The following is a 22,002-nucleotide window of genomic DNA, read 5'->3' on the forward strand; positions in this document are numbered from 1 at the left end:
TTCACCCAAGTGACTTTGAACGCGGCATGGCTGTTGGTGGCAGCAGCAGCTGGGATCTTTCAGTACAACAGTCACTGAGAGCAAAACATCCAGTGAGCGGCAGCTATCTCACTGACGGTGACTTGATGCTGATAGAGATTTCAGAGGAGAAAGATGGGCCAGGAAAGCAACAGTAACTCAAAGAGCCACTCATTACATCATAAATGAGCTACTAAGACAGGACATTGGCATCATGGATGTGCAGCCGACAAATCTGCAGCAGCTGTGTGATGCTATCATGTCTGTATGAACCAACATCTCTGAGGAATGTCTCCTTATTGAATCTGTGCCACAAACAGTTTAAACAGTTCTCAAGGCAAAAGGTGAGTCTTAGGGAGTATAAAGCAGACACAAGTGTGACTTAAACTACAGTATAAGCAATACAAGAGTGCTCTACAAAGCAGGATATATACACACCCTTTACACTTTTTATAGTCCATTAACATCATTATCCCTGTTTTTAAAGAAATAATAGTAAACAGTTACTATTTAGTAAGGCCATAAAACTAATTTTAGCTTTCATTTATGCCTGTAAGAAGTTATGGAAACTGCATTCAAATAAAAAGGGTATATTTGCCCTGACATGACAAGCATAACATGACAGATATCACACTTTTAACCTATAGTGTATTCATTTATTATTTACTATCTAACTCATATTAGCCCCACAGTCTCCCGCACAAACTTTGTCCCAGTTGCTCGTTATTTTGTCTTTTTTGTCTGTGATAGACTTGGTCGTACTAAAAATCCCAGGTGCTGCTGACTGGCACCAACAGCCAGTCTAAGTTGCTGCCATATGATTGGCTGATAAGATATTTGCCTTGACCCCTTAAACCCCAAAGGTCTGCAGAAATTCAGAAATGTTATCAGAAACAAAAACAATATAGAAACTTACTGTAGAAGGCACTGGGCAGAGTTTTCAGGCTCATATGCAACCCTGTGCTTTATTGCATATGGATTATATGAAACATGCCACAGCATAAGAGCCTGAAAACTGCTTGTAATTCATTTAGTAAATACCAAAGTGGCAAAACAAATATTATCAAAAGTATTTCTTTACATAATAGTACAAATATTTTTGCATCAAAATATTCTTCAAAGACTGAAGTAAAAAGACTTCCTATGGAGAATAGTCCTTTTCAGAATCAGGATCAGGGGAAGGTCAGATTGGCAAAGACAACAGCAACGCTGAAACAATCTGACTGCTTCCCTGTGCATGTTGCAGCTGCAAAGAGCCGTCTGATGCTAAAGGAGGCAGCAGACTGCCTTCACTTCACACTTGGAGATACTTTGCTCAGGTCTCTCAGCTGGGAGCCATACTATCAAAAAGTATCAAAATAGTAATATATTGATAAAAATAAATAAATAAGGACAGTACTGGGTGCAGTGGCTAACACTGTTGCCTCACAGAAACAGGATTTCTGGCTGGGGGCTTTCTGTGTGGAGCTTGCATGTGTGGTGGGTTCCCTCTGGGCCTCGCCGTCCAAAGATGAGCGTGTTAGGTTGGCCCTGTGTGTGAATCTCTACATATTACCCTTACAATAAACCATGCACACTCTCTTTTGCATAGTGAACAGGAGGATGTTCAACTGCAAACCACAAGAGTCAACAGGTAAAGAGGGCATTTTAAATCTTTCAAAAACTGGGTCTGATAAAATGAATTTGTGGCTGTGTTGCTGATCTCTGATGCAGCCACGTGAGGGCAGCATGCTCAACAATGAGCCAGCGTCAGGTTGTGATTGTGTCTGTTTCAGATGTTTTGTTTCTTTTTGTAAACATGACATTTTAGGATCATCGTGGGGTTGCTAAAATAGGATTCCAACTAATGATATTTCGGTCCTCATGAAAAAGATTTTGGTGTATCCTAAATATTTGAAGAGCGTCTGCCTCTGCTCAGAGTGCATTTCAGCTTTCAAGCAGCAGAGGTTACACTCTGAAGTGGTGGAAAGAAAGAACTCTTAAACAGCTCAGCGTGAAAGCTTTCCTCTGTAATGATCCAGCCTTCACACGCCCATGCATCGCCCGGATGCTGTGACGGTTTGAGACTCGCTATCGGTTTTACTTTCTGGGATGTTCGACTGAATTTCATGAGAACGGTTCAAGCACACACACGCTCTTGTTTGGAGGACATGAAGCAATAAATGAGATGGGAGGGATTGCGATTGCAACAGTTCTTTTTAACTTTACTCACTTCCCGTGGTGAAAAGCACTTTATTTCTTTGCGTCGTACAGGTGCGGCGCTCCCCACTGTTTCTCAGTGTCGTTAACAGACTACGGTTTCTCCCAGCCTGCGTTATTACTGCGTTATTACTCTGACAGCTAGTATCACCGTAAAGGTCAGATTAACACTAACTTTACGAGCATGAGTTCGCAATCACAAAGATGCGTCAATGAGATGAAAATCTGTGGATTCTATAGTAAAAATTGATTAATTGATAAACAAAGACATTTATGTCATTAATCACCAGGATTGTACCAAGATGTTATTAACGTAGTCAGCTTATCAAAATACTATCTAACCACGGCTTTTAGGAATTTGGGAATTTCTTTTTTAAATCATGAGAGGCAACTGACGGAGTATTGATATGTCAGGAACTGCTGGGACTGTGTTTTCCTGTGGGCTGAGATTCAGGTGGATTCAGCTGGAGTCAATCAGAGGAGAGCGACACTCTTCCAAATGATTTCACCGTATAAACCTGAAATCTTGAGCCACAATGCGATCGTGGCTCAAGAGTTGGCAGTTCGTCTTGTAATCGGAAGGTTGCCGGTTCGAGCCCCGGCTCTGACAGTCTCGGTCGTTGTGTCCTTGGGCAAGACCCGTTGCCTACTGGTGGTGGTCAGAGGGCCTGGTGGCGCCAGTGTCCGGCAGCCTCGCCTCTGTCAGTGCGCCCCAGGGTGGCTGTGGCTACAATGTAGCTTGCCATCACCAGTGTGTGAATGTGAGTGTGAATGGGTGGATGACTCGATCGCGTGCTTTGGGGTCCATAGGGACTAAGTAAAGCACTATACAAATACTGGCCATTTACCAAGAACACAAACCATTATTCAGAGCCGTCCGTGTGTGGTGATGAAGAAACTGTTACTGTGCCAATCTTATTTTTAACTCCAAGAGTCTGTGGCCACTAATTAAAGTCAGCATTAATATTACAACATGCATGAATCTGAAACACTAACAGTCCCACTGACAGAAATGTCAACATCAGTGATGGGAACTCCAGCTCTTTTTAGAGAGCCGGCTCTTTCGGCTCCCAACCGGCTCTTCAGGTTGTTTTGTTGCTTTTTTAAATTTATTATCAACAACAATATAAAATTATGCACAAAATGAATTACTAATGTAAAAAAAAAAATTGTTTGTTTGTTTTTTATTTATATATGTTTATTACATAAACATGCTTTTATTTATTCACTCCACATAAAATTAAAAAAATAAATTATAAAATACAAAAACCAACTATTTACAATTCTACTTTTAACTATTTAAATTTTCAGCTTTTTCCTTTTTAAACAAATTTAAAGTGAAACAAGACAAAACACTGTAAACCACAACACAATGAAATATAAATTAATACGCAAAACAAAAAGTAGATGCACATTCTCTGTCATTTAGGCCTGGGATGATTTTTTGGGGGAGTGTTTTCCTGCTTGGAATTACATACATAGGATTCAGTGCAGGAATAAACTTTCTGAATCCTGTAACATCCACAACTGAAAATAGCTGGAAATCAAGTGCAATCATTTTTGCCAGGTGTTTATCAACTGAGTTCTGTCTTGCTGGGGTCACAGACATCTGCAAAAACTGCCTAATAGAGCTCTGGGTAGGTGGTTGTGGTGGTGTACTGCAAGATGCTGCAGATGTAGCAGCAGCAGCAACAGTGGCAGTAGGCACACTGGCACCTTCATTAATATCACACTGACTGTGTTTTATCTTCCCCTTGCACTGATGGGGGGACAGTTCTCAGGTGCCTGTGCAGGTTGTTTGTGGAGCCGGCTCCATATGATATCCTTTTCTTGCAGACTCTCTGCCTTTGTATTGTCTATAAAATTCAAATGGTTCCAGATAGAAATGGATTTTCAATCTTGAGCCAGCTCAAGATTGAAAATCCATTTCTGCCAGTGTGTCTACCGCAACTGTTGCTGCTGCTGCTGCATCTTGCAGTACACCACCACAATCACCTTAACCATTCCAAGCAGGAAAACACCCACAAAAAATCATCCCAGGCCTAAATGACAGAGAATGTGCATCTACTTTTTTGTTTTGCATATTAATTCATATTTCATTGTGTTGTGGTTTGCAGTGTTTTGTCTTGTTTCACTTTAAATTTGTTTAAAAAGGAAAAAGCTGAAAATTTAAATAGTTAAAAGTAGAATTGTCATGGTTGGCTGTGTGGCAGGCAGGCAGGAGTAGTGGACCCAAAATGCAGGACTCTTTGGAAACGAGATTTAAACTGAAAACGCAGCTTTATTGCTGGACAAAAACTTCAACATAAAATAAAACTCACAGAAGCAAAACAAAACTCTAAACTGAGGTGCTGGAGGACTGGAAATCATGAACACACAGCAAGTCGAGGGCGTACAGACGTTAACGACGCGACACTGACACAAAGACACACTGGGCTTAAATACACTGAGGGAGTCATCAAGGAATTAGAGACAGAAGGGGAACACAGCTGGGAGGAATACGACCTAACGAGACAGGGAGAGCAAAGCTGGAACACTGACATCAGACAGGAACATGAACCTTCAAAGTAAAACAGGAAACAAAACACACTTTACTAAGACACGGACTAGACAGAGAGAGGCAGACTAGACACTGACCAAAACCTACTAAATAATAATCATAATCAAAACAGTATCACAAAGTAAACAGCATATAACTCAAAATCCCGAGAAATACCATGAACATAAGAAACTCAAAATGCTGGGTCGAACTGACCCAGGACCGTGACAAGAATTGTAAATAGTTGGTTTTGTATTTTATAATTTACTTTTTTAATCTTATGTGGAGTGAATAAATAAAAGCATATTTAGATAATAAACATATATAAATAAAAAACACATTTTTTTACATTAGTAATTCATTTTGTGCATAATTTTATATTGTTGTTGATAATAAATTAATTAAAGCAACAAAACAACCTGAAGAGCCGGTTGGGAGCCGAAAGAGCCGGAGTTCCCATCACTAGTTCTTATAGTGATATTAGATCCCCCAGATAGCACGAAGACAGTGAACTGATATTGATTAAACATGAATTGAATGAATATTTGCTATCTGGGCCGTGTGTGATGATGCTGTTTCAGCTGCTCCCTTATTAACAAGAGGTCGTCACAGTGAGCAGCTCCCATGTTTGATTTGGTAGATGTTTAAAACGGACGCACTTCCTGACGCAAGCCCAAAGGAATTTGTCTCTTTTCCCGGGAGCGAATCATGGCTCTTGCCCTGACAAGCCAGAAAAAAAAGTTACCCTCTGGATAACTTTATCCGACTGACTTGTTATACATTGATGATTGCTTTGTGGAGGCTTTTCTCTTTACTCTAATTAGTGCCTTCTCTCCTCTGTCTGCCATCCTCCTCAGCTGCAACTGGAACACTCAGATGGAGGATCATTTAAGATAATAAGATAAGATAACCTTTATTAGTCCCACACGTGGGAAATTTGTTTTGTCACAGCAGGAAGTGGACAGTGCAAAAGTTGTGAAGGAAAAATTAGAATAAAATAAGATAAGAATAAATACAGTACACAACTGTACAGAATAGAATAAAATAAAATACTATATACAGTAGAATAAAATAGAATAAAATATACAATAAGATAAAAATAGAATACAAATGCTATATACAACTGAGTAAAAATACAACGATGCCAGAAAGGATTATTGCACATTAGTGTTATTGCACATGTGTGGATGTGTGTGTTAGATCAGTCAAAGTCTTTGTTGTGGAGTCTGACAGCAGTGGGGAGGAAAGACCTGCGAAATCTCTCCGTCCCACACCGTGGGTGCCGCAGCCACTGAAGGAGCTGCTCAGTGCTGTCAGAGTCTCCTGCATGGGGTGGGAGATGTTGTCCATCAGGGATGACAGCTTAGCCACCATTCTCCTGTCACTCACCACCTCCACTGGGTCCAGAGGGCATCCTAGAACAGAGCTGGCCCTTCGGATCAGCCTGTTCAGTCTCTTCCTGTCCCCGGCGGAGATGTTGCCGCCCCAGCAGACCACACCATAAAAGATGGCTGAGGCCACCACAGAGTCATAGAAGGTCTTCAGGAGTGGGCCTCCACTCCCAAACGACCTGAGTCTCCGCAGCAGGTACAGCCTGCTCTGCCCTTTCCTGTAGAGGGCGTCTGAGTTATGAGTCCAGTCCAGTTTGCTGTTCAGATGAACACCAAGGTACCTGTAGCTGTCCACAGCCTCAATGTCCATACCTTGGATGTTCAGTGGTTGCAGTGGAGGATGTTTGTGCCTGGGGAAGTCTACCACCAGCTCCTTGGTTTTACTGGCGTTGATCTGGAGGTAGTTCAGCTGGCACCAGTCCACAAAGTCCTGAGTCAGTCCTCTGTACTCCTTGTCATCCCCATCAGTGATGAGGCCGACTATTGCAGAGTCATCAGAGAACTTCTGCAGGAAGCACTGGGTGGAGTTGTGGGAGAAGTCTGCAGTGTAGATGGTGAAGAGGAACGGAGCCAGAACCGTTCCCTGTGGGGCCCCGTGACTGCAGGCGACCCTGTCCGACACACAGCCCTGAGTCCTCACATACTGTGGTCGGTCGGTGAGGTAGTCCAGTATCCAGGTAGTGAGGTGATGGTCCACTCCTGAGTTCTCCAGCTTGTCCTTCAGGACCGAGGGAAGAATAGTGTTGAAGGCACTGGAGAAATCAAAGAACATGATTCTCACAGTGCTCCCAGCGGTCTCCAGGTGAGCGAGGGAGCGATGTAGGAGGTGAATGACGGCATCATCCGCTCCAATGCCAGGCTGGTAGGCAAACTGAAGTGGGTCCAGTGATGAGCTCACCAGGCGCCGAAGCTGAGCCAGGACCAACCGCTCCAGGGTCTTCATCAGGTGGGATGTCAGAGCCACCGGCCTGTAGCTGTTGAGGTCCTTGGGGCGTGAAGTCTTTGGCACTGGAACAACACAGGAGGTTTTCCAGAGCTGTGGGACTCTCCCCAGCCTCAGGCTCAGGTTGAAGAGGTGCTCCATCACCTCACACAGTTGGTCCGTGCAGGACCTGACGACCCTCGAGCTGATGCCATCTGGACCCGCTGCCTTCTTGGCTTTAATTCTCCTCAGTTCCCTCCGAACCTGGGTGGTTGAGAGAGACAGGCTGGAGCCTTGTGTTGAGTGTGTATTGGATGCTGTTGTTGGGGGTGGGGAGGGGTGAGCAGGGTGAATAGAGGAGGTGTGAAGTGTCAGAGGTGTCAGAGGTAGAACAGCAGCAGTGGGGGTGGGTGAGTCTGCAGCCGATGTTGGAGACTGCCTCATGGCTGAATCAAATCTGTTGAAGAAATGATTCAGTTCATTTGCCCACCTCACATCCCTCCCAGGCAGAGAGTTCTGATGTTTGTGGCCTGAGATGGTTCTGAGGCCTCTCCAGACTTCACCAACGTTATTTTGCTGAAGCTGGTTCTCCATCTTCTGCCTGTAGCTGTCCTTCCCATTCCTTATCAGTCCCCTCAACTCTCTCTGCACCCTTTTCAACTCCTCTTTGTCTTTGGATTTGAAGGCCCTCCTCTTCTGCTTGAGGACAGCTTTGATTTCTGGGGTAATCCAGGGTTTGTTGTTGGAGAAACACCGTACAGTCCTGGTAGGTACAGTGTTATCCACACAGAAATTAATATAGTCAGTAATGCATGTAGTAAGGCTGTCGATGTCCTCTCCGTGGTCGTCACAGATCACCTCCCACACAGTGGACTCAAAACAATCCTTAAGAGCCTCCTCGCTCTCCTCCGACCATCTCTGTACTGTGCGGGTGGCTGGTGGCTCCCTGCGCACTAAGGGCTCATACACAGGGACGAGGTGCACCAGGTTATGATCAGATCTGCCCAGGGGAGGGAGAGGTGATGAACTGTATGCCTCTTTAAATATTTAAATATTATTTCTTAAATATATTTAATATCTTAAATATTTAATATTTAAATAACCTGGCTGTTTTCTTCACATGTTCGTTCAGTTATTTAATACAGTCAGCTGTAAACAAACCTTCTGCCCTTCACCTTTTCTCTGTGCGTGATAACACTGTCCTTTCAAATTGTTCCTGTTGTGATGTGAGATGGTGGTAATGTGGACCACAAGCTCGACAAAGACCTGAACATATTAAACAAAGAACTAACCTTTATTTGATGCTTCACAAGCACCTGACACAAAACAAGTTCATGAATTAATCCCAGACCAGGTAGAGAAACGGACACCACAACAAAGAACACATGAAAACTAAGGCCTTATAAACACAGGTGCCTAATGTGGGGGAGGCAGCAGGATAACCAACAAAGAATTGAATATGAACTATAACCAAAAGCAGAACCTGTATAACTAAACTAAAGAAAGCCTGAGAATGTACTATGCTAAAGAAACAGAAGTCAGAATAACGCAACATTGAGAACACAGAGATGTGGTGTTTTAATCAAAAGTAGTCCTAAATATAAAAAAGTGTCACGAGTACTGTGACAGGAAGCCATGAAACACAGCTGTAGCAACAAAACTGTTTATGGCACATGTCAGATTTAAATGGCACTGCTTTAAAAAGGGCCTTTCTTCCTGTTTTTGTCTTTGCTTCTTTGTGATTGTGTGCTCACTGTCCCCACCTGTGCCTTGTTCTCACCTGCGGGTTAATGTGTCTCCTGTTGGTACACAGTGTCGTTCCCCTCCCGGGCCTCCCGTGTGCGCCCTGTGGCTCTCATGCCTCCCATTACCATTTTGTGGAATTTGTGTTTCGGTCTTTGTGTTTCTCTATTAACGGCTCTTTCTGTTAGTCTGCCTGCCGCAGCATCCTCCATCACCGGCATTAACACCGCAGGCTTACTTTTACATGCACTGGTCTCATTATTTGAAAGTTTGGCCACGTTTATCATGAGAGTTCACTGCTCTAACAGTAAGTACGTGTGGCAGAGAAGAAGAAAAACCACAATGGGAACTCCTTAAATGTTTTCAAGGTTTTATTTAGACACTCCTAGTTAATGTTAGGTAAAAGCTTGGGTGGGATTTAACACAGCGTAAATGTATCCACAGACAGGATGTGCGCTCCAGTCTCAGGTCTGAGTGATGGTTTATTGTACTCCTGCTATTTACATACTTCAGTATGACATAAATGAATGCAGTGTCTGCACCAGCTCTGTGACGATAGTTCAGGCAGGCATGCAGTCAGCACTAATCACAAACCCCTTTCTACACAGTCATTCACGAGCCATGACTTCAGTTTGTCTCTACCAGTTACTGTCAGTCTGAGGCTCATCCAGCCCCCCCTCCTGTTCGTGGTGCGGTCATTCATCAGATATGAAGCTCAGCCTCTCAGGGTATCTCTGTGCAGCGCTGACCCCAGCAGAGTCAGAGCCACACACCTGTATTTCACCCTGGGAAAAAATGTATTTGACTTTGGCAAAAGTGCCTGAATTATAAAGTGATTTGAGGCTCGCTCTTGTTTCTCAGTCATTTATCCACCAGTGTGCCTTTAAAAATAGCAGTTTGTGCCAATTCTGCTAACAGGGCATTTCATTTAATATTTTGATTGTCATACAGCCCCTTTTTTGCAAAATCCTTAAAATCCTTCCAAATCCTTGCAATCCCACTAAATTCTAGTCATGACCATTTTGTGGCGATTCCCAACATGTGCTCGTATGTCTTTTAGATTTAACCAGATTTAGATTTGGATTTGATTCCAAACGAGATGCCCCCATTTATTTATACCGGGAGCGAGAAGGCAAGAAATGCACACAAGTGGAAGCAACATTTTTCAAACCCTCACAGTTTCATGAGGCCATTTGGACTTCCCTTTGTGAAGATTAGAAAATGCAAAGCAGCCGTCGGCATAAGAATGGAGAGAAGGGGCGTGAATTGTTGAGCTGGATGAGAAAATCAAAGTGTTTGACGACATGCGCCCACACATGGTGTTGATAAAAGTTAAGAAGGCTTACTGCCTGACAAACGGTGACACGAGAGTGGGCAAACATGCAGGACTGTGGAAGATGCACCGTGTGTTTATGCTTAGCTTCTGTGGCTTCTATCTTTGTGTAGCACGCAGGAAGAGAGTGTCAGTGTGGCTGATAAGGTTTGATTGCTCAAAGAGAGGAGGGGATCCGGTGCTTGTGTGTGGCAACTGTTAACTTATTGAAACTTGCAGCCCAAGTTAACAGTAAATTTCAACAGATGTCTCTGTGAGTATTATGTCTCCTGAGAAAAGCCAGGAGATGCACGGAAATGGTCAAGTTGCACAAAAAGGCTGATAACAGAACGGCCGTGTGCAGAGAGGCAGAGAGAGAGAGGAGGAGGAGGAGAGACGGAGAGCAAGCGAGAGAGAGTGTAGGAAGGGAGGAGGAAGTCTTTAGGACTTCACATGAAGAGTATAAGAGATTATTCATGAGAGGAGGCAGAGGACCCTCGCCACAAGTGAAGAACAAAAGAAAGAAAAGAATTTCTTGGGAGTTTTTATATGCAAGTGAGGTGAAGCAGAGACCCTCTTCCCTGTGGGTCAGCCGTGAGAGAAGATGAAGAACCAAATCACCAGCGCCCTCTCCGACTTCTTCTTTGAGTATGAGACTCCCCGCCAGGTACTGGTGAGGAACAGGAGGGTGGGAGTGGTGTGCCGGCTCATCCAGCTGGGGGTTCTGGTTTACATCATTGGGTAAGACCTGCACACTTTTTTCTCTCTTTGTTTCTAGCTGTAAGGAAATGGTGAAAAAGGGTTTGCATCACTTTGTGTATTTCATCTTGTTTGGAACTTCCTTCCTGACTGACCCAGAGTTCACTTTGTGTGGAAAGAATGGGGGAAAAGTAAGAGGCAGATGTTGGGCTTGTACAGGTCAGGGACACATACCGTCACTGCAGTTATTGTTGACACAGCAAACAGGCACAAATGACAGTTTTAAGAGCAAATATGATTGACTGTAAAAAGAAGGTGTGAACATGACACATGACATAACAGAGCAGAGCGCCTGCCCATTTCATGTTTGGACAAAACCCCTGCAGCATACTTGTCGACATTTGTCTACTCAGCCTCTCACCACCTACATACCTACATACCCACCTACCCTAACCTGATCAGACATGCCGGAGCTATTCGCTGGAAATTCATCCTGAAAAAGGGAGAACCTGTTTCCTTTTGTTATCTCACTTCATTTCACGACACACGACTCTGTTTTTGTTTGTCTGAAAATAATCATGAGTTTCTTGTTTGTGCAGCTGTGTGACTGTGACTTTTCCCTTCATGCACCTCCAAACAGCAGAACCTGAGGAGCTGTGTGTGATAAATATGCCCGGGCATATGCTCAAACAGATAACAATCAACCGCTGCCCAGTTCACTGCCAAGCAGAGCACAGATGCATTATCATCTGCTGCTGGTGGTGACCGAAAATGGAAAAGCAGTTGACAAGTTTAACATCTTCTCCGATTAAAAGTCGGGTTTTTATAAGTGAGTGATGTGGTTTTAAACGGCTCTGTGTTTCAGATCTGAATCATCATGATCAGAAAAAGTTCATGGCAATCACACACTCAGACACACACACGCACGCACGCACGCACGCACGCACACACACACACACACTCACTCTCACACACACACACACACACACGCACTCACACAAACTCAGACACACTCACACACACACACGCACACACGCGCGCACGCACACACACACGCACACACACACACGCACGCACTCTCACACACACACACACACACGCACTCACACACACACGCACTCACACACACACACACACACACCTGCCTTCTGCAGCCACATTAAAGCAGCGTGGTGATGTGCATGAGGGAGATGCGATTATAAAGCCGTCTCCTCTCTTCAGACTTCAAGCGGACGAGTCAGGACAGAAGTCCGCCTGTCTCTCTTGGATGCTGAAGCAGTGAGTCAGGACTCACAGCAGAGGCAGACTGAGCAAACAAAAGCCTTCAAAAGTCCAACAGCTAAGGGGGCAAACAGAGTCTGAGGCAGGCAACAGACTACGGACATGGATGCTGAGACAGAGCCACTCCTATAGAGGACATTCTGTTGGGTAAAGGAGGAAGAGGAATTAACTGGGAAGCATCTATCAAATGAAACAGGAAAAAACAGACTAACGTACTCAAACTTCACATGTAATAAACACCTCAGTGGGCTTCATAAATCCCTCACAGTTGAGGTGGTTTGGGCAGTCTGACTCCTGGGTGAGGTGTCCTACCAGAAAGAGGCCCCCGGGGTAGACCCAGGACATGCTGGAGAGATTCTATCTCTGGGCTGGTGTTGGGAATGCCTTGGTGTCCTCCTGGATGAGTTGGAGGAGGAAAAAAAAATCCCAATCCTTATTTATGTTTTTAGCTTTAACTTGAAGGTTGATTTATTTTTCTTTTCATTCTGTCTTTAAATAAAACCTAATCTCAGCAGCACAGTATGGTGGGAAACTCTCCCCAACATCAAACAGCCTCCTCCCAGCCGCTCTGCTTGCAGATACAGATCTCTCTTACACTGCTGTTTTGGAAGATGCTTCCATTATTTCCACGCTCATCGCTTTCTTTATTCCTTTAATTTGCCCTATTTTTTTCTCCCGTTTCTCCGCATTTTTTCTCCAGCTCCCTCCAACCTATATAATTCGATTTGCCATGCTGATAGACGTTGCTGCTTTTGTGCATACGACTTCATTCTGCAGTTTGAAAGATGCTTCTCCTCGTACGCCTCTGAGGAGCTTTCATTGTCTGCAGACAAATGAAGATATGCTGCACCACACGTTGTCCTGTGGGTTTCCTGCCAGGGGGTAATTGCTTTTTCATAGCCTATATGAAATAGCTCTACACATGCGTCAGAGTGTGTGTGTACACATGCAGTATCAGCTCAGTGCACACCAGCTGTCGCCTTTACCTCGTGGCTACAAACGCACACACAGACGCTTCATTTTGACAACCCCAGCACTCAGTTTCTGTTAGGACGTTTTTAACAATGACTTTACAAAGTGAAAGCGCCTGCAGTGAGATGTGGACCGTGGATCTTGCAGCTTTTCTGTATTGTCACAGCCAGTGGAAAGACCTGACGATCATTCACAAACTTAGAGCTAATACAACATCACAAAAATGTAACTATATGTTAATGTGCTGATGCTGTGAAAGATTTTTTTTAACCCCGTCGAGCACGAACCATGAAAAATTCAAACTTTTTAAAAACTGTAGTGTTTTTCAAACCTTCTGACAGATTTAAAACAAAAGAAATAAAATAGCAGTTTGCATATATACGACAACCAAACGGTTACGGTGATTTAAATGGAACCATGTGAACAGTTTAAAGGAGAAAGTCCCTGCTGACAACAAGCCAAACGGTCTGGGGACCGTACTCATCTATGGTACTATACAGCTGGGATGCAGTCCATCTCACTCCAGGTGGTTACTGTCATCTTCGCAGATCCACACAAAAGCTGACCTTTGAATGTGACACGCAGATTCTGGAGAAATATTATCAACGCTGCTCAGGACCCTGATAATGCTCAGCATGAACACTTTTACTTTTGCTTTCTTTCAGCAGCTGCTGTAACCCTGCTGTGGTAGTTTGGAGCTGAGATTCAGTTTGTCTGCTGTGTCTTTGCGGTGGTGAATGGACAAGAACAACAACCACTGCGTTGCATGACTACAGTCACTTGCACATTAGTCCCTGGTAGTTGTGCTGATGGCTGTGTGCAGTGCCAATGTTGTCCTTGTGCTTGCCCTTGCTTTGGGTTTAAGTAGGATTTTGAACAGAATGCTTTCTGTATCGTGCACAGGTGGGTTTTCATCTATGAGAAAGGTTACCAGTCCACAGACACGGCCATCAGCTCCGTCTTCACCAAAATGAAAGGAGTGGGCTACACCAACGACAGCGGGGGAGAGAGAGTCTGGGACGTGGCTGATTATGTCTTCCCTTCACAGGTCAGTGACCTTTCGTGCCCCCAGTAACATCTGATATGTCGTCGTCTCGTGACTTCTAAGTGGTCGGTAATTTGTTTGGCACCTGATGCAAGTCAGTCACCAGAGGGAGATTCGATGAAATCAACACACACACTTCATGAATCAAACTGTCAGAGTGAGTAAACATCAGCTTAGCAGGACAAGCAGTGTCACTGCTGTTTGCTAGAAAACTCAAGGCTGACAAAGCTTCTGGTTTGTAACGTTTACCCCGGTGATGATCCACCTCTGTCCACACGACTCTGTTCTCTACAACGTCATTGCATGTGAGAGGAGAGCAGGGACACTGATCAAATAGATAACTTTGTTTACCTCCAGTGTTGCTGTGTCCTGTTAACTGTGGGAAAGAAAAAAGAAGACACAATGTAGGCTGTCATGTTTGCTCTGAGGTGTGGGCCTCTAATTCAGAGCAAGGTAAACAGGTGGTTTCACTGTTACATAATGAAAAGATCACTTTTCTCCATCACGTACTTTGATCAAATGCACTTTATTGTCAGGTCATTGTTTTAGTAATCATCACGTGACTTCACTGTTACGTCGACGTTCGGTTCAAAGAGAGGCCGTGCACACAGGCGCAAAACCCAAACTCAAAAATCTGAATAAGGAAGAAAGAAAACATTGGCAGGAACAACATATGAATAAAACAGTGCAATAATTTAAGGCAAAGCACCAGGAGGAAGGGCGATAACTGAGGCCAGCGTCAGGGCTGCACTAAAAACAGCTGATAGGATAACAAGATACAGGTGAAGCAAAAAGGACTAAGCAAGCAATCACGAAGGAGGGAAGGAGTAAAACCGCACGAGCACACAAGACAAGTAGGTAAACTTTCGGAAAATACCAGCAAGGAGTGACACTGAAAGGCTCCACAGACAAACCGAGAGAGACACAGGAAACACAGGAAGCCATTAGAAATGCAAAAGAGAAGAAAAACAAGGGATGCAACCACAGATAGTGACCTGAAATGTGTTCATGTCACAATGAACTTATGAAGACCATTTTAATTTAAGCAAATGAAACTGTGATTTATAGTAAAAGTAAAGAGAGTTGGATTTACCCCAGCCCCTCCTACTGCCTAATAATATGGCATTTGACTTATACTCTCAGTGTAATAAAGACGCATACAGTTCTCTAATCGCTTAGATCACAAACTGGAAACACAGAGGAACCAGGACATTTGCTACACAAGACACAAACTGGTTGACAGCTCTCACATACGTGTGCGCTCAGGGTGATGCAGACGCTTGGTGGGTCAAACCTTTGCTGCTCAAGTCTGCGTGTCCAAGTATCCGTGGGTAAGATACCGAAACCCAAGTCACCTCGGAGGAGGGTCAGTGCTAGATAGAAAGTGAATGAGGCACGCTGTAAAAAGTGGTAGAGTAGAAAGGTGTTATATAAGAACCAGTCCAATCATATAGTTTATCACTGTACTGTAAATATGATCACGGCCTTTGCTGTATAACTTTTGTCAAAATAGTCTCACAGCTGAGATTGTAGAATGATCCTGACCGTTGAACGCTGTGTTGACCCATCCATCCACCCCAACCTTCTTCCTGTGAGGGGATTTTTGTGGCTCTGCAACTATTTCACCTCACTTCCTCTTCTGCTCCAGTTCCTGTGAAAAACGATGCAGCCATGGCTCACAGGCCCTCGCAGAAGCAGAGTTCGTTTTAAGGTCTCTGCTCACTGCTTTTTAACACATTGCTTCTTCTCTTTGAAAACTTCAGGGAGACTCATCATTTGTAGTGATGACAAACTATATCATGACTGAAGGTCAGTCAATGGGAACGTGTCCAGAGGTATGTGAAAAGGCACTGGTTGTCTTCCTTTCTCTCTCTCATTCCTTCCTCTTTCTGCTTCCCTCCTTTTCCCTCCTAATTTTGTGCTTCCATATATAGTAAAACAAGCGGAAATTGTATCTCATTCCAAGACTATTTCTGTAATTGGGTAATTGTCCAAAAGTTGTGTAGCAGAAAAAGGCTCTTTTAAAGCCTAGTGGCCCAAAGAGCAGTGCGTGTAGGATCCATATTTGTAACACTAAAAACAAGACGTTTCTTTCACGTTCCCAGGTTGTCTTCCTGTTTTCTTCTTCATGTCCTCCTTTCGTACTTGTGTACACAGACTGACCCCAGTGTCTTGTTTATAACAGCTCCCGGGCAAGCACAACTGCAATACAGACGCCGACTGTGAAGGAGGGAGTTTCAAACGTACGGGAAACGGTAAATCCTGACAGGCTGAGAGTGTGTGACCTCAGCGGTCCTCACTGAGTCTGTTGCCAACTCACATCAGTCCAGATTTTTTTTGTGCTTCTTGTTGTGTAATTATGCTTCGCCAGAGCTGATAAGCTTTCTGAAACTCACTGAAGCCATTTATTGAGTGAGGTCAGGGATGGTGCCGGGTTATGGAGCAGTGTATTTGCAAAGTGGGCCGTAGCTCCTTGAGAGCTGTGACAGGACAGGCTCACGCAACAGAATCCATATAAATACAGCAGATATGACTCACGGCTGCTGAGGTAAACATTTACACATAATTCATGAATGGCATTTGCCCAGCACTGAGAAGAAAAAACAGATTCATCTTAACAAACCAGGCCTTAGCAACCAAACATTCAGTGTGTGTGTTTGTAGTACGGCTTGTTGTTCACTAAAGTAAGCAACTGAAACTCTGCCTTAAGCAAACAGACATACATGCATGTATATATAAGCACGCACAACTGAATGCATGTCAGCTAACATAAACTGTAAGCACACAAAGACACAGCCCTTCACATATGAGCTCTAATGTGTCCAAATGTGTGGCTGGTTCTAAGAACAGTTATATAAATTTATTGTCCTTCATCTGTCCCAGAGTTCAGTTGGGAGCCTTTCCACGTCGCCTGCAATCAGACCGAAGCTTTAGATCTGTCTGTTTCACACCAGTCACATGCACCTTGAGGTGCCAGCGTTCAGCCTCCACGCTTAAAAACAAGTAAACATGCGGGACTGTCCCGCAGCCAAACAGAAAGGCCAGGGAGCCGAAACGCCTGCTGGAGACTGTCTGCAAACTCATCACACGCACGATGAGAGAGGCCGATAGCAGCGAAGCCGTACGTGCACAGGGAGATGATAGCATTAAGATTAAGGCAAGATAAAAGAAATCGCTGGTTCAGCGTTTGCTTTGCTTTTATATGGCGCACGCTGCTGTTGATGCTAATTCAAGATAAAAGTGGAGGCGAGAACGTGTTTAAAACTGCTTTAATGTTAAAGCCCACGCTGCTGCCTGTTTCACTGTTGCGTAATCGAGTTTTGACTTCTTGTTTGTTTCTGTATCAAGGAGAAATGACTGGAGTCTGCGTGAACAGGACTAAGACCTGTGAAGTGCTGGCCTGGTGTCCAGTGGAGGACGATCGCAAAGTACCAGAGTATGCAGACAAACTGAATTATTCACGACTGTGCGACACCTTTTAGATTACACAATCATCTGTGGAACCAAATATGCTCCCCGCATTTTTAAATCTGTTCTTGTTTCTCTTTCAGTCCTCCTCTGTTGTTGTCTGCAGAGAACTACACTCTGTTCATCAAAAACTCGGTCACTTTCCCCGCATTTGACGTCTCAAGGTGATGGAGATTATTCACGTCGCTACACGTTTACCTCAGAAGATGTGCTGAGTGTGATGAAGTGTGTCATACAGGAGCTCTGGCATAACTATTGTAACTTTATAAAACAGTTGTGGCCAGAAATTTTCAGTCAGTGGCACAAAGTTTGTTTTTCATACACTTCAGTTTTTACTGAGACGTTTGTTTTCACGTTTCTATGATATCATAAAGAACAATCACAGTGATTTCATAAGTTTCAGTTTCTTCGGTAACGTTTGCCACGCAGTTTAAAGCTGTGTTATTAAAGCAAGCACGCCAAATGAAACACACCTTTGAATAAAACAGAGCTAGACACTGAACTCTGTTCTTCTTTTAACTGTTACATTTTCAGCTTCTAAATCAAACCATAAAGTTTAATCACTAATTTCGGTAAAAGTATAAAATATTTCACTGTTTTTTTCTGTCTGTTTTATAATGTTGGGTTTCATTTTCAGGAGCAACCTAGTGGAGGACATAGATTCGAACTACATTAACAGTTGCCTTTATCATCCAGACAACGCTCCCCTGTGCCCTATATTCAAACTGGGAGACATTATTAAACTTTCTGACTTAGACTTTCAAACAATAGCTAAAGTGGTAAGTTTCTGCTTCTGTCTGAAATTCTTGTGGTTTTTCCATGTTTTGCTTCTCTTCTTCTCCTGTTGTGATGAAGACGGCGTTTGTGTCCTGACAGGGAGGAGCCATCGGGATTGTAGTCGACTGGACGTGTAACTTTGACGTGGATGTAAAACACTGTAAACCAGAGTACACCTTTCACGGACTCTATGGAAGCAAAGAAGGCGCTTCAGTGGGCTACAACTTTAGGTGTGTGAAAAATATAGATAAGCGAGAGATTTGTTCCTTTTTTTATTAGAAAACCTCTGAAGCACATATATTATATTTTTAGCTTGCAGCACTTTTAAGGTCTTATGTTAATAAGCTTTACAACTAATTTTGGTGTCTGTGCTGTTCCACTTCCATTTGCTGAGCTGTAGCTAACTTCATGATTACAGCTCTTCTCATCTAACCTTTGAAACTGTTGACAACATCGAACATATTGGCTCGATGTTTGAAACAATTTCAATTCATTTCTGCTTCCTCGCGCACCACAGACACATGCTCCTGCTCAGTTATTCATTTTTAACCTGCTGGCTGATGGAGAAGCCTTAATGTTGGCATTCTGCCACCGGGATCAGTAATTACTATTATTGTTCACTTTATTTTCCATGGAATGGGCTTCACTCGCGTCACTATTTGCTCCTAATGCTGCTTCAGCTCTGCTGAGCCTGCCAAGTCGACTGGCTGAAGTTTGTGATGTTTGCTCAGTGAAACAGCTTTGACTTGTCTCAGATTACCTTTTCTTGTTGTTTCTTCACAACTGGCAGTTTTGGTAGCAACAGCTGGCTTTTACGTGTCGCTCGCTCAGTAAATACACGGACGACCTTTAGAAGAAAATTATTTGGGAAGTGTTTTTCAAATGCTTTTGAAACATTCACTTCATATGCCTGGTAACATATTGTGATTGTGTCTGTCTGCAGGTTTGCAAGGCATTATATGGAGGACAAAATTCAGAAAAGAACACTTCTGAAAGTGTTTGGCATCAGGTTTGACATCATCGTCCACTCACTGGTGAGTAATATGTTCGTTTATCTTAAATATGCCTTTCTCACTGGAAGAATAATCCAAAGGAGTTGGTATGACTCTGCTCTTCACAGGCACGAAAATTTGATATCATCCCTACCCTCACAGCCATCGGCTCTGGAGTGGGAATTTTTGGAGTGGTATGTTGAAAGCTGAAATATTTACTTACATATTCCACGTCTGTGCCAAAGTCAGCCTTCATTTTTTATACTCTTAGGAACCAGGCTCTGTTGTAAGTTTTAAAGTGGTTCTCCAGGTTTTCCGAAGGCCTCTTTGGACACTGACTTATGAATCAGTCAGGCACCTAACTTCAGGGACTGTGTCCAAACATACCACGGTTAAATATGGTGGAAGCTATGTCGTGGTGTTGGAGATCTTGTCAAAACTGATGAACGCAAACAAAAATCTGATTTTGATCCACTGTGCAGTAAGAGTGGAAAGCCTCTGATTGGTGACAGCTTCATTTTTCAGCGTGACAATGATCCCATGATCCCAAACACAATGCAGCAAAGGCATACCTGGATACACAAACACACAATGGTGCACCGTCAGTCAGAGCCCGGATCTCAACATTACTGATACTGTGGGATCATCTTGACAGAACAGAACAAACAACAGCCAAGATCCAAAGAAGAGCTTTAAAGGCTGGAGAGAAATGACAATAAAGACTTTCAAGCTTGTTTCAGTTAAACAAACCGTATGTTTGACCCCGTGTCCAATGTTCCTGGTGTCACAGACAAGCAGGCCTTTTATGTCTGTGTGCTATTTTGTCTTCCTTGAACTCAGCTGCCACCAGTTTTCCCCTCAGGTGCCGGTGCACACCTGGTTCAGCAATCAGCCACCCAACGCTGTAAAAGCCTAACAGTGGCTCAGTTAGTTTGGCTCGACTGAGATCAGTGGTCATTTGCACCTACTAGTGAGTAGCTAATGTGTAAACTATCATAATGTGGTAGTTTACACATTTGCGTGGCAAGTGAGAGGTTGCTGGTTTTATTCTAGCCAGAGACACACAAACACGCAGAGCTACCTGCTGTGGTGACGTCTAGTGACAAGGCGGGAGCTGAGAGTAGCTCTAGTGAGGGGCCAGTGTCTGCTGGCTGCAGAGGTGTTTTCTTTTTAATGTAGGTAATGACAAAGATTTAAAATAATTGATGGTCCGAGACTTTTGCACAGTATTGTAATCCCACAGGAGATGACGCAGTTGTTTTTTTTCTCCCCTCTTTTTAGGCGACTGTAGTGTGTGACTTGGTGCTGCTCTATTTGCTACCAAAAAGAGAATTTTACAAGAACATGAAATTCAAATACACGGACACACAAGTACAGGTAAGACCTCTTCAAAAATGAGTCTGTGCTCTTTGAACACCAGAGGGCAGCAGAGAGGTGTTCAACAAAACTATCACAGCCAGCAAAGAAAGTCACTGGAGATTATTTTCCTTTTCTTCACCACGTCCACTCCAGCTATACATTTCACACAGAAGCCCTAATCTTCAGTTACCATCAGATTATTGCTGTGTTCATTCCCATAACATGTGTGAGCGCAGAGTCTGTGATTAGTACAGAGCAGCCAGTTTATCTGATGGAAGATGAAATCTGTCAGTCCCACCCAGACTGCTTTCCTCTTTAACTGAAACGGGCAGTTTCTGTTTTACAGCAGGACAGCGAGTCGGTTGGTGTAGACACAAACGTCTATTACACCCTTGAAGAAAATGCAAAACAGGCTCAAGGCAAAGACCAGTCCAAAGTGAGTGGGAGGCAGTGTGTGCAGTAGAGCAGGCTCTTTTATTTTAAGCCTAATCATGCCATCATCACGATGAGCAGCGTGGTTTCCACATTATCTAAATGGCTCCTGTCCTGTGGCTTCTCTTCTACAGGACCCTGATTCAGAGGCAGGTAGCACAGAGACCGACGTGTCTAAAGTAAGGCATCGTCGTGTTTTTCCAAAACAATAACTCCCACGAGTCTTACTGGTTTTAATGACTGATGTTTTATTCATTTGCTGTTCTCGTGCAGAAGTGACCCGGGAGCAAACGAGCCAAAAGGCCACGCTGCTTTTGGAGGTGTGACGCACTGGAACCCTGGATGCTTCAGACACTAACTGGACTAACAGGAAGGAGCACAGTGAAATGCAATCACTTTATTCCCTTTGGATCATCAGCAGCTCCGTCATCCTGAGGAACTGTGACTCCTGTATGTAGAGTCAGAGGTAGCCAAGCTCGGCGGTGTGTGTACTTTTTTGGGTGTTGCTCGGTTTGCTTTTCTTCATACTTTGGGTGTTGCCTCCGTCTGTAATTCTGTTACCTCAGTCGCCGTCGTTGTAAAAGAAACATGTAGGAGGTGTCAGTGATTCGTCCCTCGTGTGCACCTTGTGATCGGCTGTTGACTCAATAAAAACATGTACAGTAACATCACTGCTGTGTTTTGCTTTGGTCGAATAAAAACGGAGAAAAATGTGGAAATGATTCAGATTTTTTTTTATTGTCTTTGAGTATGTGTACAAAAAGCATGCAAAAAATAGCGCATTTATATATATCGGTACATATTTACATTGTAACTACATTCCATATGGATGTGCCATGCTTCCGTTTGAGTA

At 43.7% G+C, this 22,002-nt stretch overlaps 1 protein-coding gene across 4 annotated transcripts; it reads left to right on the forward strand.

The window, feature by feature from the left end:
- The first annotated feature begins 164 nt into the window (after positions 1 to 164).
- p2rx1 (purinergic receptor P2X, ligand-gated ion channel, 1) lies at positions 165 to 21,871 on the forward strand. 4 transcript variants are annotated; one of them, XM_039618251.1, is made up of 14 exons: positions 165 to 362; positions 13,980 to 14,124; positions 15,885 to 15,956; positions 16,307 to 16,376; positions 17,470 to 17,557; positions 17,673 to 17,753; positions 18,227 to 18,368; positions 18,466 to 18,596; positions 19,310 to 19,400; positions 19,487 to 19,552; positions 20,640 to 20,735; positions 21,064 to 21,153; positions 21,284 to 21,328; positions 21,423 to 21,871. In XM_039618251.1, the coding sequence occupies exons 2-14, from the start codon at positions 14,047 to 14,049 to the stop codon at positions 21,426 to 21,428; spliced, it is 1,056 nt and encodes a 351-aa protein (XP_039474185.1). In that variant the 5' UTR covers positions 165 to 362; positions 13,980 to 14,046; the 3' UTR covers positions 21,429 to 21,871. The 4 variants fall into 4 exon arrangements, with proteins under 4 accessions (XP_039474185.1, XP_031603944.1, XP_031603943.1 ...); XM_031748083.2 differs by lacking the exon at positions 165 to 362 and adding an exon at positions 10,422 to 10,865 and having other exon boundaries at positions 16,307 to 16,364; XM_031748082.2 differs by lacking the exon at positions 165 to 362 and adding an exon at positions 10,423 to 10,865.
- The last annotated feature ends 131 nt before the right edge of the window (positions 21,872 to 22,002 follow it).

The sequence above is a fragment of the Oreochromis aureus genome, linkage group 10 (assembly GCF_013358895.1).
Source record: "Oreochromis aureus strain Israel breed Guangdong linkage group 10, ZZ_aureus, whole genome shotgun sequence".
Taxonomy (NCBI): Eukaryota; Metazoa; Chordata; class Actinopteri; order Cichliformes; family Cichlidae; genus Oreochromis; species Oreochromis aureus.